At 42.3% G+C, this 13765-nt stretch overlaps 1 protein-coding gene across 1 annotated transcript in view; it reads right to left on the bottom strand.

Annotated features, from left to right (window-relative positions):
• Positions 1-12904, bottom strand: part of LOC124371300 (organic cation transporter protein-like) — a 60969-nt gene extending 48065 nt beyond the window's left edge. The window contains 1 exon segment of the mRNA XM_046829637.1: positions 12722-12904. Coding sequence (XP_046685593.1) covers positions 12722-12864 — 143 coding nt within the window. The 5' untranslated portion in view covers positions 12865-12904.
• Between the last annotated feature and the right edge of the window lie 861 nt (positions 12905-13765).

Below are 13765 nucleotides of genomic sequence, written 5' to 3'. Positions count from 1 at the left end.
CTTCACTACAGCAGTATATTGAATTGACGGATAGAAAATGTCCTTTTTATGGAGTTTTTGTGAGTTCTTTCTGAGCGAATAGCGCTTTAATTGATCAGTATAATAAACGTGTTTTAGGGGGAAACGGTAGGTTAGAGGCAAACTTACCCCTAAGCTGCACGATGATCAATATATTCTTAAATTCTACATACTACATATTAATCAAGAATCAATGTTAATTATATATAATATGCTCTCTATGTAATGAATAAAGATACTATGAGGGCTGCTATTTATGTTTCTGGCCTAAGGATAAAAATATAAAAATTTAAGGACAAAATCGGAATTTTTCAAAATATTCTTCATGAAAAATGATACACTTGTGCATTTTTTAAAACAGAGAGCTAGGTTCTTGCACCTGTAATTTCCTCTTAGCCTCCCACATTTCCTGCAGAGGGTTTCCTGAACCGGAATACATATTCTGTTCAGGAGGCTTTGGAATATCCAATGACCCGTAATAAAACCAGTCATCTTACGGATCTCCGTCCTACTCATTCTAAAGGCATCTGCTACAATGTTCTTTAATGGTCCGTCAAGCATCCGCTTTGCTTGTACGTTTCCCTCTGTTTTTCTCCGATTTTTGTTAAACACCCACTTGGCAACTGAACTACGTGCTAAGTTATAGGAAACCCACGCATTGGGTCAGACAAGTAAGAGGACAGTTGGCTCCTAAGTTAGCACAACTGTCTGCCCTTTCATTACTTGTGATTCCCCTATGTCCAGGCACCCATGTTAGAATAAATGTATTGGTTTTCGCCATTAATTTCACGACCTTATGGCATTCCCATACTGTCATTCAGATAGTCATAGTTGGCCAAGGCTTGCAGAGCAGCCATGCTATCCGAGTTAATGGTAATGGTTTTGCCTTTGTAGCCTCTTTACACATTCCGCAAGGACTGTAACTTCAGCCCGAAAGACAGTCGCCAGTTTGTCTAGTCTAAAACTGGCTCTAGGTCTGGCTCCCCAGACACCTGCCCCTGTACCCTTCAGAGTCTTCCACCGTGTACCACGGTTCATTTCTGTGCACGTGGCCATATACTTGCCCCTGATGAGTATGACAACATGTTGCATAGTTCTTAGAATACACGCTCTGTTCATTCAGAGTCAGAATAAGTCATCCACAAACTATGTTCTACAGGCTTGGTGATAGTACACCACCTCGTGGACATCCTCGTTACGTTTTGATCTCTCTTGTGACTCAACACAGAGATGCCTGTACTCTGCTGCTACTAAGCATGCTCTTTACCCATCTAACTACAGGCTTGGTGATAGTACACCACCTCGTGGATATCCTCGTTACGTTTTGATCTCTCTTGTGACTCAACACAGAGATGCCTGTACTCTGCTGCTACTAAGCATGCTCTTTACCCATCTAACTACAGGTTTGGTGATAGTACACCACCTCGTGGACATCCTCGTTACGTTTTGATCTCTCTTGTGACTCAACACAGAGATGCCTGTACTCTGCTGCTACTAAGCATGCTCTTTACCCATCTAACTACAGGTTTGGTGATAGTACACCACCTCGTGGACATCCTCGTTACGTTTTGATCTCTCTTGTGACTCAACACAGAGATGCCTGTACTCTGCTGCTACTAAGCATGCTCTTTACCCATCTAACTACAGGTTTGGTGATAGTACACCACCTCGTGGATATCCTCGTTACGTTTTGATCTCTCTTGTGACTCAACACAGAGATGCCTGTACTCTGCTGCTACTAAGCATGCTCTTTACCCATCTAACTACAGGTTTGGTGATAGTACACCACCTCGTGGACATCCTCGTTACGTTTTGATCTCTCTTGTGACTCAACACAGAGATGCCTGTACTCTGCTGCTACTAAGCATGCTCTTTACCCATCTAACTACAGGTTTGGTGATAGTACACCACCTCGTGGACATCCTCGTTACGTTTTGATCTCTCTTGTGACTCAACACAGAGATGCCTGTACTCTGCTGCTACTAAGCATGCTCTTTACCCATCTAACTACAGGTTTGGTGATAGTACACCACCTCGTGGACATCCTCGTTACGTTTTGATCTCTCTTGTGACTCAACACAGAGATGCCTGTACTCTGCTGCTACTAAGCATGCTCTTTACCCATCTAACTACAGGTTTGGTGATAGTACACCACCTCGTGGATATTCTCGTTACGTTTTGATCTCTCTTGTGACTCAACACAGAGATGCCTGTACTCTGCTGCTACTAAGCATGCTCTTTACCCATCTAACTACAGGTTTGGTGATAGTACACCACCTCGTGGACATCCTCGTTACGTTTTGATCTCTCTTGTGACTCAACACAGAGATGCCTGTACTCTGCTGCTACTAAGCATGCTCTTTACCCATCTAACTACAGGCTTGGTGATAGTACACCACCTCGTGGACATCCTCGTTACGTTTTGATCTCTCTTGTGACTCAACACAGAGATGCCTGTACTCTGCTGCTACTAAGCATGCTCTTTACCCATCTAACTACAGGTTTGGTGATAGTACACCACCTCGTGGACATCCTCGTTACGTTTTGATCTCTCTTGTGACTCAACACAGAGATGCCTGTACTCTGCTGCTACTAAGCATGCTCTTTACCCATCTAACTACAGGTTTGGTGATAGTACACCACCTCGTGGACATCCTCGTTACGTTTTGATCTCTCTTGTGACTCAACACAGAGATGCCTGTACTCTGCTGCTACTAAGCATGCTCTTTACCCATCTAACTACAGGCTTGGTGATAGTACACCACCTCGTGGATATCCTCGTTACGTTTTGATCTCTCTTGTGACTCAACACAGAGATGCCTGTACTCTGCTGCTACTAAGCATGCTCTTTACCCATCTAACTACAGGCTTGGTGATAGTACACCACCTCGTGGACATCCTCGTTACGTTTTGATCTCTCTTGTGACTCAACACAGAGATGCCTGTACTCTGCTGCTACTAAGCATGCTCTTTACCCATCTAACTACAGGCTTGGTGATAGTACACCACCTCGTGGACATCCTCGTTACGTTTTGATCTCTCTTGTGACTCAACACAGAGATGCCTGTACTCTGCTGCTACTAAGCATGCTCTTTACCCATCTAACTACAGGCTTGGTGATAGTACACCACCTCGTGGACATCCTCGTTACGTTTTGATCTCTCTTGTGACTCAACACAGAGATGCCTGTACTCTGCTGCTACTAAGCATGCTCTTTACCCATCTAACTACAGGTTTGGTGATAGTACACCACCTCGTGGACATCCTCGTTACGTTTTGATCTCTCTTGTGACTCAACACAGAGATGCCTGTACTCTGCTGCTACTAAGCATGCTCTTTACCCATCTAACTACAGGCTTGGTGATAGTACACCACCTCGTGGACATCCTCGTTACGTTTTGATCTCTCTTGTGACTCAACACAGAGATGCCTGTACTCTGCTGCTACTAAGCATGCTCTTTACCCATCTAACTACAGGTTTCTCAGTATCCCTGAATGTAAGCTTACACACTATTGATTGAATACTCGTGTTATCAAAGACTCCTATCTCAGTTCCTTGCACCTTTGCATGCTCTTTACCCATCTCAAAGTCAAAGTCAAAGTCAAGTCTTTTATTGCCGTTGATAATATTACAATTATGTGGCAAAAGTCATACCGAATAATAAATCTATAATTTTTACATTCGTTCACAATACCACATTCAGACATACAATCGTTACATTCATCCATACCACTTACTCGCTAATTCTCTCCACTGCCAACGCCAGTGTCAGTCTTCTAGATTGGAGGTCTCCCAACTATAATTCAAAAACTCGTCGACGCTATAGAATGCTTTAGACGCTAAAAAGCGCTTCAGACGAGTTTTTTAACGCCTTGGGCGTTTGTACGTTTTTCATGGAATCCGGCAAACTGTTGATGAAACGGACACCTGCCTGCGAGGGCAGGTGTTCATAAACCACCGTTCTGTGTCGCCCAGTACGGTAGTTGTCTCTGCCTCTCGTTTCATATTCATGCACGTCACGGCCCTAGTCAGGGCACATTTTGACTTACAGAATAAAAACTGCCTCCAAGATATAGAGACATGGCAGGGTCAACAGCTGCAATTTTTTGAAAGTTGGTCTACACGACTCTCTGAAGTTAATGTTGGCGATTGTTCTAATCGCTTTCTTTTAAAGCCTGAAAACTCTCATAAATTTGATTGTTCGAACAAGCTCCCCACAAAATCACTCCGTAGGAAAGATGTGGGTAAATCAGGCCGTAATACGCCGCCATCAGAACCTGACTTGGGCAGTATTTGGCTAAAGATCTTAAAACATAAACGCCAGATGCTAATTTTGAACAAACTGAATCAATGTGAACATTCCATGTCAAACCTCGATCAAGGTATATACCAAGGAATTTGGAGGAGTAAACTTCTTCTAATGTGGAGTCTCCCAGCATGACGGAAGGCCCACACCCAACGTCCATTGGTCGCAGGGCGAAATTCAGAAAATTAGATTTTGTGGAATTTGTTGTGAGATTGAGGCTATGAAAGTGTTGGACGCAATTGTTAAGGTCAACAAAAGCTTTTTGTTCCAAAAACTTCTTTTGATTTATCGTTAAAACAGAGAGTCGTGTCATCAGCATACTGCACGAGATTCCGTACAGAAGTGATGACTCGATGTCATTGACATAGACCAGAAAAAGGATTGGACTGAGGATGGAGCCTTGGGGAACTCCATATCTCAAATTCAATGGACTTGAAAGGTGATTTGTAATTTGGACAGTCTGTGTTCTATGGCTTAGAAATGATTTAATCCACAGCAGGGGCACACCTCGAATGCCATGAGATTCAAGTTTGTCAAGAAGTGTATTATGGTCAACACAGTCGAATGCTTTGGATAAGTCGAGAAACACACTTATGGTGGGATTCCGACATTCTAAACCCTCTACAAACCATTTCGACCAGACTCACCACAGCGTCTACCGTCGATTTTCCCGTTCTGAAGCCAAATTGGTCTTCAGAGAGCTGGTTGTGTTTGCTAAGAAAACAAAGCATTCTTGTCAAAAATAGTTTTCGAAAATCTTGCTCACAGTTGGCAAAATAGAGACAGGCCGATAATTGTTAAGGGAGCATGGGTCATCTTTTTTGAAAATGGGGTGTACTTTAGCATTTTTCAGGAGGGAGGGGAAAACTCCTGTTTGAAAAGACAGATTTACCAATTGAGTCAGAGGGCTCACAATATGCTTGGCACATTTTTTTCAAGATCCACATGGACAATAAATTTAGATCGGTTGATTTTTTGGCCGGGGAGCTGCTGAATAATTTTTTCCAATTCTTCCTCAAGTACAGGTGCCAGTATCATTGATTCTACTGGACTACGTCTTCGCGCGTGATTAACCTGGGGCTCTGACGGTCGAGGACCTCGCCCACAAGCAACAGACGCAAAAAATCTATTAAACTCATGGGCGATCCCAGCTTCATCCTGCACCAAGGTATCTCCAATTTCAATTTTGATCTGTTTGTGAGCTTTATTTTTATTGTTAATAATGTCCCAAACAGTTTTAGAAACATTTTTAGAAGAAAGAATTTTTTTTGAGACATCATATGATTTCGCGGCTTGGATCACTTTTCGGTAAATTCTTTTGTAGTTTCGGTAATAAATTTTGAAATTTTCATTTTGAATCTGATCTATATAAATTTCAGAAAGGAATTTTAGTTTATCTCTTGAAACCAATATTCCTTTCGTGATCCAAGTATTTCTTGTCTTTTTTTGGCATATTTTAAATTGTTTTTGTAGGACAGCATAGATTTAGATGAAAATTTAGGCAATTATTGAATGCCTGGAACTGCTGTTCTACTGTTTGGCTTGAATTTAGAAAGTGCCATTGTTCTTTAAAAAGAGAGGCGTTTAGGAGAGCAATGTTGCTAGGCCTTATGTCTCTTATTGTTTTATTAATTTTGGGCTCCCTCTCGATTTGTTGTCCTGTAATTATAGCCCTCTTGGCCATAATGATCCGCGATTGCTGTGTTGATCACGGACACTTCGACATTTGGGAGATTTGAAATGACATTGTCGATAGCAGATTGTGTTGCGGGCGTCACTCTCGTTGGAGTTTTGACCAGCAACTCCAAGCCAAAGCATTGTAGCATATCGACAAAGCGTTTAGTCGACGGATGAGTTTGGTTCATCGCATCGATGTTTAAAATCACCCATCAGAACGAAGTTCAGTTGCTGGGTAGTCAATTCCGTCAGCAAAGCTTCAAAATTTTGACATGAAAACATCTTCGTTCCCGTTGGGGAGACCTATAAACGCCCAACGACGATTAATTTTGACTTTTTGGTGTAAATTTTGACTCCAACTGCTTCAAAATCTTTTTTCAATTGTTTCCTTGACTGGAAAAAGGTTGAACTTAAAAATTTTCCTTCATAAAAATGGCGACACCCCCTCCTTTGGAGAGTTGTCTACAAATGCGTTGGCCAAAGTGAAATTTGGAATTTTGCAGAGGGCAATGTTCCTGTCGTTGAAACCGTTTTCGGTCACAACTAGGATATCTGTTTTTTCGTCCTCACAAATGAGTTGCAGTTCCTCCAGTTTGTTTCTCGCTGATTGGGCGTTTTGGTGAAGCAGTCGGACTGAATTGTTTTGATTGAGAAATTTTGAGGTGGTTGTTTGTTGTGATGGAGAGGTGTCTGTCAATTTAGTCTGTTGTTGGCAAGTGGAGTCCCTAAAAAAAACAGTTTGATGTGAAATGCTATTTAATGTTTGCATCATGCAGTTGAGTTTGTGGAGGCGCAGGCTGGCCCGGACCTCCCGGTGTAGAAGGTACTCTGACCACCTCCGCGTACGTGAGTAGCTGGAGACCAGATGATCGCCGAGGGGCAAAACTTAATTCACCGTGGGTAGCAGCAGACGTCGGCAAGATGGGGGGGTGAGACGGTTACTGCTGGGGCAGTCACTAGGAGTGGTGGTGGTGAGCGCGTCTCAAGTCTTGTACCGGCAGAACCCGAGAGTACGAGGCCGCCCACGATCATCCTCGCCAGTAGTCTCTTGCCACGCATTGAAAGATGCTGACAATGTTCAATGTCTCGTGAAATACCTACGGCCGATGTCATTGAAGTTTATGACACGGACGTTGTGTCGAATTGCCAGTTCTTCAATGTAGGCATTCACGAGCACGGTTCATCGTGGATAGGGTGGTTCGGTTTCAGATCGTGACGGTGTGGAAGGGAGGTTAGAACGATCTCGGTGTCTTTTGATCGGGACGTGATGTATGTCTCTAAGTGACGGTAGATATTTTGCTGCTTGCCCACTGCCAGGTCATTGGTGCCAGCGATCAACACCTCGCAGCGCGTTCCGGGTCGAGGGGATGTTTGGTCCGAGTTTAGAATGTCGAGCAGCTTTGCGCCCTGGCAGGCACACGCCATCAACTGAGGTTCCAGGGGCGGTCAAGTCACTCACCAGTCCACGATGTGACGGGCGTGGCTGTCACCTCTGATAATTACTGATGTAAAATGATCTGTTTTTACATTTTGAGATGTCTTGTTGGATTGGTGATTCGGTGGTATTTGTTTTTCATGTGATAGGATTTGGAATTTATTATGTATAGGTATTGGAGACGTTTGTTTATTACTTTTGTTTTTTATATTTCTAATTTTAACTTTGGTCCATTTCTGTTCAGCTTTAAAATTCGAAACCTTGCAAGAAGTTTGCTGATGTTTTAAGCACTGATTTTCTGCTTCTAGAACTTCTATGGTCGTTTTCATGCAGCGAATAATCTCAGTGTTTCCGGCACATCGACAGACTGTTCCGATAGGTCGCACTGCGTACCGAAGTCCGCAGCAGTGGGGGACGGTTCGCACTGGACACCGCAGTCCACCGTCGCGAAAGCGCGGGCGCTCTGGTCGACGCGAGATGCGTTCACTTGAAATATCTGGTCCGTGAACTCCAGCAAACGAGTGTCCGATTCTATAGTGTGGTTTAGCAGCTTTTGGTATTCAGTCTCAAGGCGCTCAATCTCTGTTCTGAGTCGGGAAATCTCCGCTACCGGATCTTCAGATATTTTGTTGTATATATCTCTTTGTTCTGTTGTACCAGGCGGATCGTCAGACAGTGAGAGATCTAAGGCGGGTGTGGAGCAGACGGGCGTTCTACAGCAATCCAGTACAGGTGGTGCAACCGGCGTAGAAGGCACCGCAGGTAGCGCGGCGGTCGCAGACTGAGACTTCAGCAGTGGTGATAGGAGGGTACGCCATCGTGACAGGATGCTCGCCACTATGTTTTTGGTTATAAGTAATAACTTTTGTCATACCCGCATCAGTTTTAATGGACGCGCCACAGCTTTTACCTAGACAGCGCCAAGACACTTCACCATTTTTAAGAATCCGTTGCTGCCTATATTTAACATCGTTAAAAAAAGAATGCACGGCTTACCAGTCTTCGTCTTTTTCAACAGTAAACGACATGTTCATAATAAATTGAGGATATGAATATATAAAATAGAATAAAATAAATATATGGTTAAAAATCAGTAAAATATTAAAAACAAATAACGAATAAATATAAAATTTTTGTAACAAATAACAAGAGTTTAAAATATAAAGCTAACAAGTATTTTTAACAATAATAAAATATTTTTAATTTATAACAAGAACGATTGTAATAAAATTGTATAAACAACTTTTAAATATGGTAAAAGTGTTAAATAAATTAAAATTAATTACAGTTATATATAAAAAAATAATACAAATAGTAATGAGAAATAAATATGAAGAGTAAAATCTTGTGCAAAAAAGTTATGCTTAGTCCGAGACTTGAACCGGCGATCTCTCTATTTACGAGGCTGTGACACTACCGTCTTGACTAAGTGGACGTGTAGTAAGAGTGATAAGATAATCAATCTTTAATCGCGTCGCTCCTGGTTACGTCAAACGTGGATTGTATTGCTGTATGCACGTCTAACCTTGTTAGTCTGGTGGTTAGATATACAGCTAGTAATTACTTACGGAAACAAAATTAAAATGTCCTGTTTACTGTAAGGTCATAACTATGTCAATAAATAAAACAATTTCCGGAGTCCAAAAATACTCGTTATGACTTAAAAATTACACAAAAACTAAATTAAACCAGGGAGCGAACGTAAAGTAGTGTTTGTAGGGTAGGATCAGGTCTACCAACCATCTAACTAACAGGTTTCTCAGTATCCCTGAATGTAAGCTTACACACTATTGATTGAATACTCGTGTTATCAAAGACTCCTATCTCAGTTCTTGCACCTTTGCATGCTCTTTACCCATCTAACTACAGGTTTCTCAGTATCCCTGAATGTAAGCTTACACACTATTGATTGAATACTCGTGTTATCAAAGACTCCTATCTCAGTTCCTTGCACCTTTGCATGCTCTTTACCCATCTAACTACAGGTTTCTCAGTATCCCTGAATGTAAGCTTACACACTATTGATTGAATACTCGTGTTATCAAAGACTCCTATCTCAGTTCCTCTGCACCTTTGCATGCTCTTTACCCATCTAACTACAGGTTTCTCAGTATCCCTGAATGTAAGCTTACACACTATTGATTGAATACTCGTGTTATCAAAGACTCCTATCTCAGTTCCTTGCACCTTTGCATGCTCTTTACCCATCTAACTACAGGTTTCTCAGTATCCCTGAATGTAAGCTTACACACTATTGATTGAATACTCGTGTTATCAAAGACTCCTATCTCAGTTCCTTGCACCTTTGCATGCTCTTTACCCATCTAACTACAGGTTTCTCAGTATCCCTGAATGTAAGCTTACACACTATTGATTGAATACTCGTGTTATCAAAGACTCCTATCTCAGTTCCTTGCACCTTTGCATGCTCTTTACCCATCTAACTACAGGTTTCTCAGTATCCCTGAATGTAAGCTTACACACTATTGATTGAATACTCGTGTTATCAAAGACTCCTATCTGAGTTTCTTGCACCTTTGCATGCTCTGCGAAGGTTTTCCGCTTGTTTAGGTGTAGGAAACCGTTGCCCACTTAATTTTTTCTTGATATTCGGGAACAAAAAAGTCATTGGCTGCCAAGTTAGGGCTGTATTTTTGATGTAGGGCGGATCAATTCAATGTTTTGCACTGTCAAAGACTCCGTCTCTGTGTTTCAGTCGGTCTGTGTAAGCTCGCATTATTATGTTGAAGAGATACGTCTTTTATTTGAGTTTTCTGAAAGTTTCTCAAGTACTTCTGCAAACTATTCCAAACTGACCGTCCTACTTTACTCCAATGGCACATTCGCCACAGGACTGGTAATGCCGAAGAGATAGCAACCATTTACTCTAATGTGCTTCTGGAAACTTTCAGCTGGTGCCTAACAACTTCCAGTGTTACCGAGGCTAGAAATAGAGTCGGCGACGAAAAACTTCAAAGTGAACTTATAGGCTAATAATATAAATAGCAACCCTTTTACAAACATACAAGATAATCTGATAAATTAGGCTATGTGTCTACAGAAGGATAAGTTTATGGCTATGTGAATGCTCCAGTTCACCTAACCCTTAGCGAAGTGTCTGTAATCTGACTTTATCACAGACTTGACTCCTGAAATCAGGTGTCATGGTCGTCCGAAGAGATCAAAAAGTCGGCGACGAAAAAAGTTTCAAAATGAACTTACTACATCGTATCGACATCAGAAACACTTAGACTACAACATATAGTGCAATCTACATTAAGAGTATTCTCATTGTCTCATAACTTGCACAACAGCTTTGAATCAATCCATTTCACAATAGCTGAGTTTTGTTACTAGATATCAATATTTCGTATTGTATCAAAGTACAAAATATATTTGGTAGGGAAAGTCCTATTTATAACAAGCTTCCGCCCAGGAATGTTTTCTCAATTCATCTGTAGAAATAAGATCCATTTGCTGGATAATTATTAGAAGTAATTACTACGTCAGGTTGGTAGTTACAATAACTTCAATTTTATTGATTTAAAACGAAGCTGAATATTATAATAATGTATTCTAAAATAATAAATTACCTACGAAACATACTTATATCGGAGCTATAACAGGTTTGTGGCCTCTAACCTGTAGTCGACTTCGCTGGACGTGGAGATGGATGGATCTCCTCGAAGGCGGAAGCTAAGAGAGGTATGGTGAGCAGCGCGTACTGCAAGGTCTGGTACTTGCCGAACTACTCATATAATATCGTAACAACAGACTTGTGTGCTCTAACCTGTAGTCGACTTCGTTGGACGTGAAGATGTATGAGATCTCCTGGAAGGCGGAAGCTAAGAGAGGTATGGTGAGCAGCGCGTACTGTAAGGTCTGGTACTTGCCTAACTACTCATATAATATTGAAACAACAGACTTGTGTGCTCTAACCTGTAGTCGACTTCGCTGGACGTGAAGATGTATGAGATCTCCTGGAAGGCGGAAGCTAAGAGAGGTATGGTGAGCAGCGCGTACTGCAAGGTCTGGTACTTGCCGAACTACTCAAATAATATCGTAACAATAGACTTGTGTGCTCTAACCTGTAGTCGACTTCGTTGGACGTGAAGATGTATGAGATCTCCTCGAAGGCGGAAGCTAAGAGAGGTATGGTGAGCAGCGCGTACTGCAAGGTCTGGTACTTGCCGAACTACTCATATAATATCGTAACAACAGACTTGTGTGCTCTAACCTGTAGTCGACTTCGTTGGACGTGAAGATGTATGAGATCTCCTCGAAGGCGGAAGCTAAGAGAGGTATGGTGAGCAGCGCGTACTGCAAGGTCTGGTACTTGCCGAACTACTCATATAATATCGTAACAATAGACTTGTGTGCTCTAACCTGTAGTCGACTTCGTTGGACGTGAAGATGTATGAGATCTCCTCGAAGGCGGAAGCTAAGAGAGGTATGGTGAGCAGCGCGTACTGCAAGGTCTGGTACTTGCCGAACTACTCATATAATATCGTAAACAACAGACTTGTGTGCTCTAACCTGTAGTCGACTTCGTTGGACGTGAAGATGTATGAGATCTCCTCGAAGGCGGAAGCTAAGAGAGGTATGGTGAGCAGCGCGTACTGCAAGGTCTGGTACTTGCCGAACTACTCACATAATATTGAAACAATAGACTTGTGTGCTCTAACCTGTAGTCGATCTCACTGGACGTGAAGATGTATGAGATCTCCTCGAAGGCGGAAGCTAAGAGAGGTATGGTGAGCAGCGCGTACTGCAAGGTCTGGTACTTGCCGAACTACTCACATAATATTGAAACAACAGACTTGTGTGCTCTAACCTGTAGTCGACTTCGCTGGACGTGAAGATGTATGAGATCTCCTCGAAGGCGGAAGCTAAGAGAGGTAATATGGTGAGCAGGCGCGTACTGCAAGGTCTGGTACTTGCCGAACTACTCATATAATATTGTAACAACAGACTTGTGTGCTCTAACCTGTAGTCGACCTCGTTGGACGTGAAGATGTATGAGAACTCTCGAAGGCGGAAGCTAAGAGAGGTATGGTGAGCAGCGCGTACTGCAAGGTCTGGCACTTGCCGAACTACTCACATAATATTGAAACAACAGACTTGTGTGCTCTAACCTGTAGTCGACCTCACTGGACGTGAAGATGTATGAGATCTCTCGAAGGCGGAAGCTAAGAGAGGTATGGTGAGCAGCGCGTACTGCAAGGTCTGGCACTTGCCGAACTACTCACATAATATTGAAAACAACAGACTTGTGTGCTCTAACCTGTAGTCGACCTCGCTGGACGTGAAGATGTATGAGATCTCCTCGAAGGCGGAAGCTAAGAGAGGTATGGTGAGCAGGGCGTACTGCAAGGTCTGGTACTTGCCGAACTGTCCCAGCTCCGTGAACACTACCTCCAAATCCATCTGACACTGGCAGAAACATCCTGGTGGTAAATACAGGCTGTGTACAAATCATGCAACAATCTCTAGAGTAGAGCATAATGTAGAAAAGCCATTATAATGTAACAATTTTTTCGAAAACGGATTTATTCAGTCCTAAATCCCTCAAAAATAAAAAAATAAATATCTGTTTTACATTCCTTCTGTGCTACTTGGTACGTAGTATAAATTTAAGTTCTAGGAAAATATCATTTAATGTGTATTTTGAATATTTTGAAAAATACAATCTCTGCTTCTGATGAGTAACATTTTGGAAATGCTCGCTTGGACGTAAAAAAGTAAGTAATATCGATTTATTGTAATAGCCAGGATGTATTGTTTTCGAGATGCAGAGTTTGAAAATATTATTTCATATGACACTGATAATAATACCGTGTCCTGTGACACTGGGTTGTGATTGATTCAACTACGAGTGGACCCTTCTACAAGTACGCAAGCTGCTAATCTTGATCTTGGCGACAGTTTATGCCGTGTCTTGTGACACTGGGTTGTGATTGATTCAACTACGAGTGGACCCTTCTACAAGTACGCAAGCTGCTAATCTTGATCTTGGCGACAGTTTATGCCGTGTCTTGTGACACTGGGTTGTGATTGATTTCAACTACGAGTGGACCCTTCTACAAGTACGCAAGCTGCTAATCTTGATCTTGGCGACAGTTTATGCCGTGTCTTGTGACACTGGGTTGTGATTGATTCAACTACGAGTGGACCCTTCTACAAGTACGCAAGCTGCTAATCTTGATCTTGGCGACAGTTTATGCCGTGTCTTGTGACACTGGGTTGTGATTGATTCAACTACGAGTGGACCCTTCTACAAGTACGCAAGCTGCTAATCTTGATCTTGGCGACAGTTTATGCCGTGTCC

This window comes from Homalodisca vitripennis, unplaced genomic scaffold (assembly GCF_021130785.1).
Source record: "Homalodisca vitripennis isolate AUS2020 unplaced genomic scaffold, UT_GWSS_2.1 ScUCBcl_1220;HRSCAF=4570, whole genome shotgun sequence".
Classification (NCBI taxonomy): Eukaryota; Metazoa; Arthropoda; class Insecta; order Hemiptera; family Cicadellidae; genus Homalodisca; species Homalodisca vitripennis.
The sequence above is the reverse complement of the archived record's forward strand: the minus strand, read 5'-3'. Positions and strand labels throughout refer to the sequence as shown.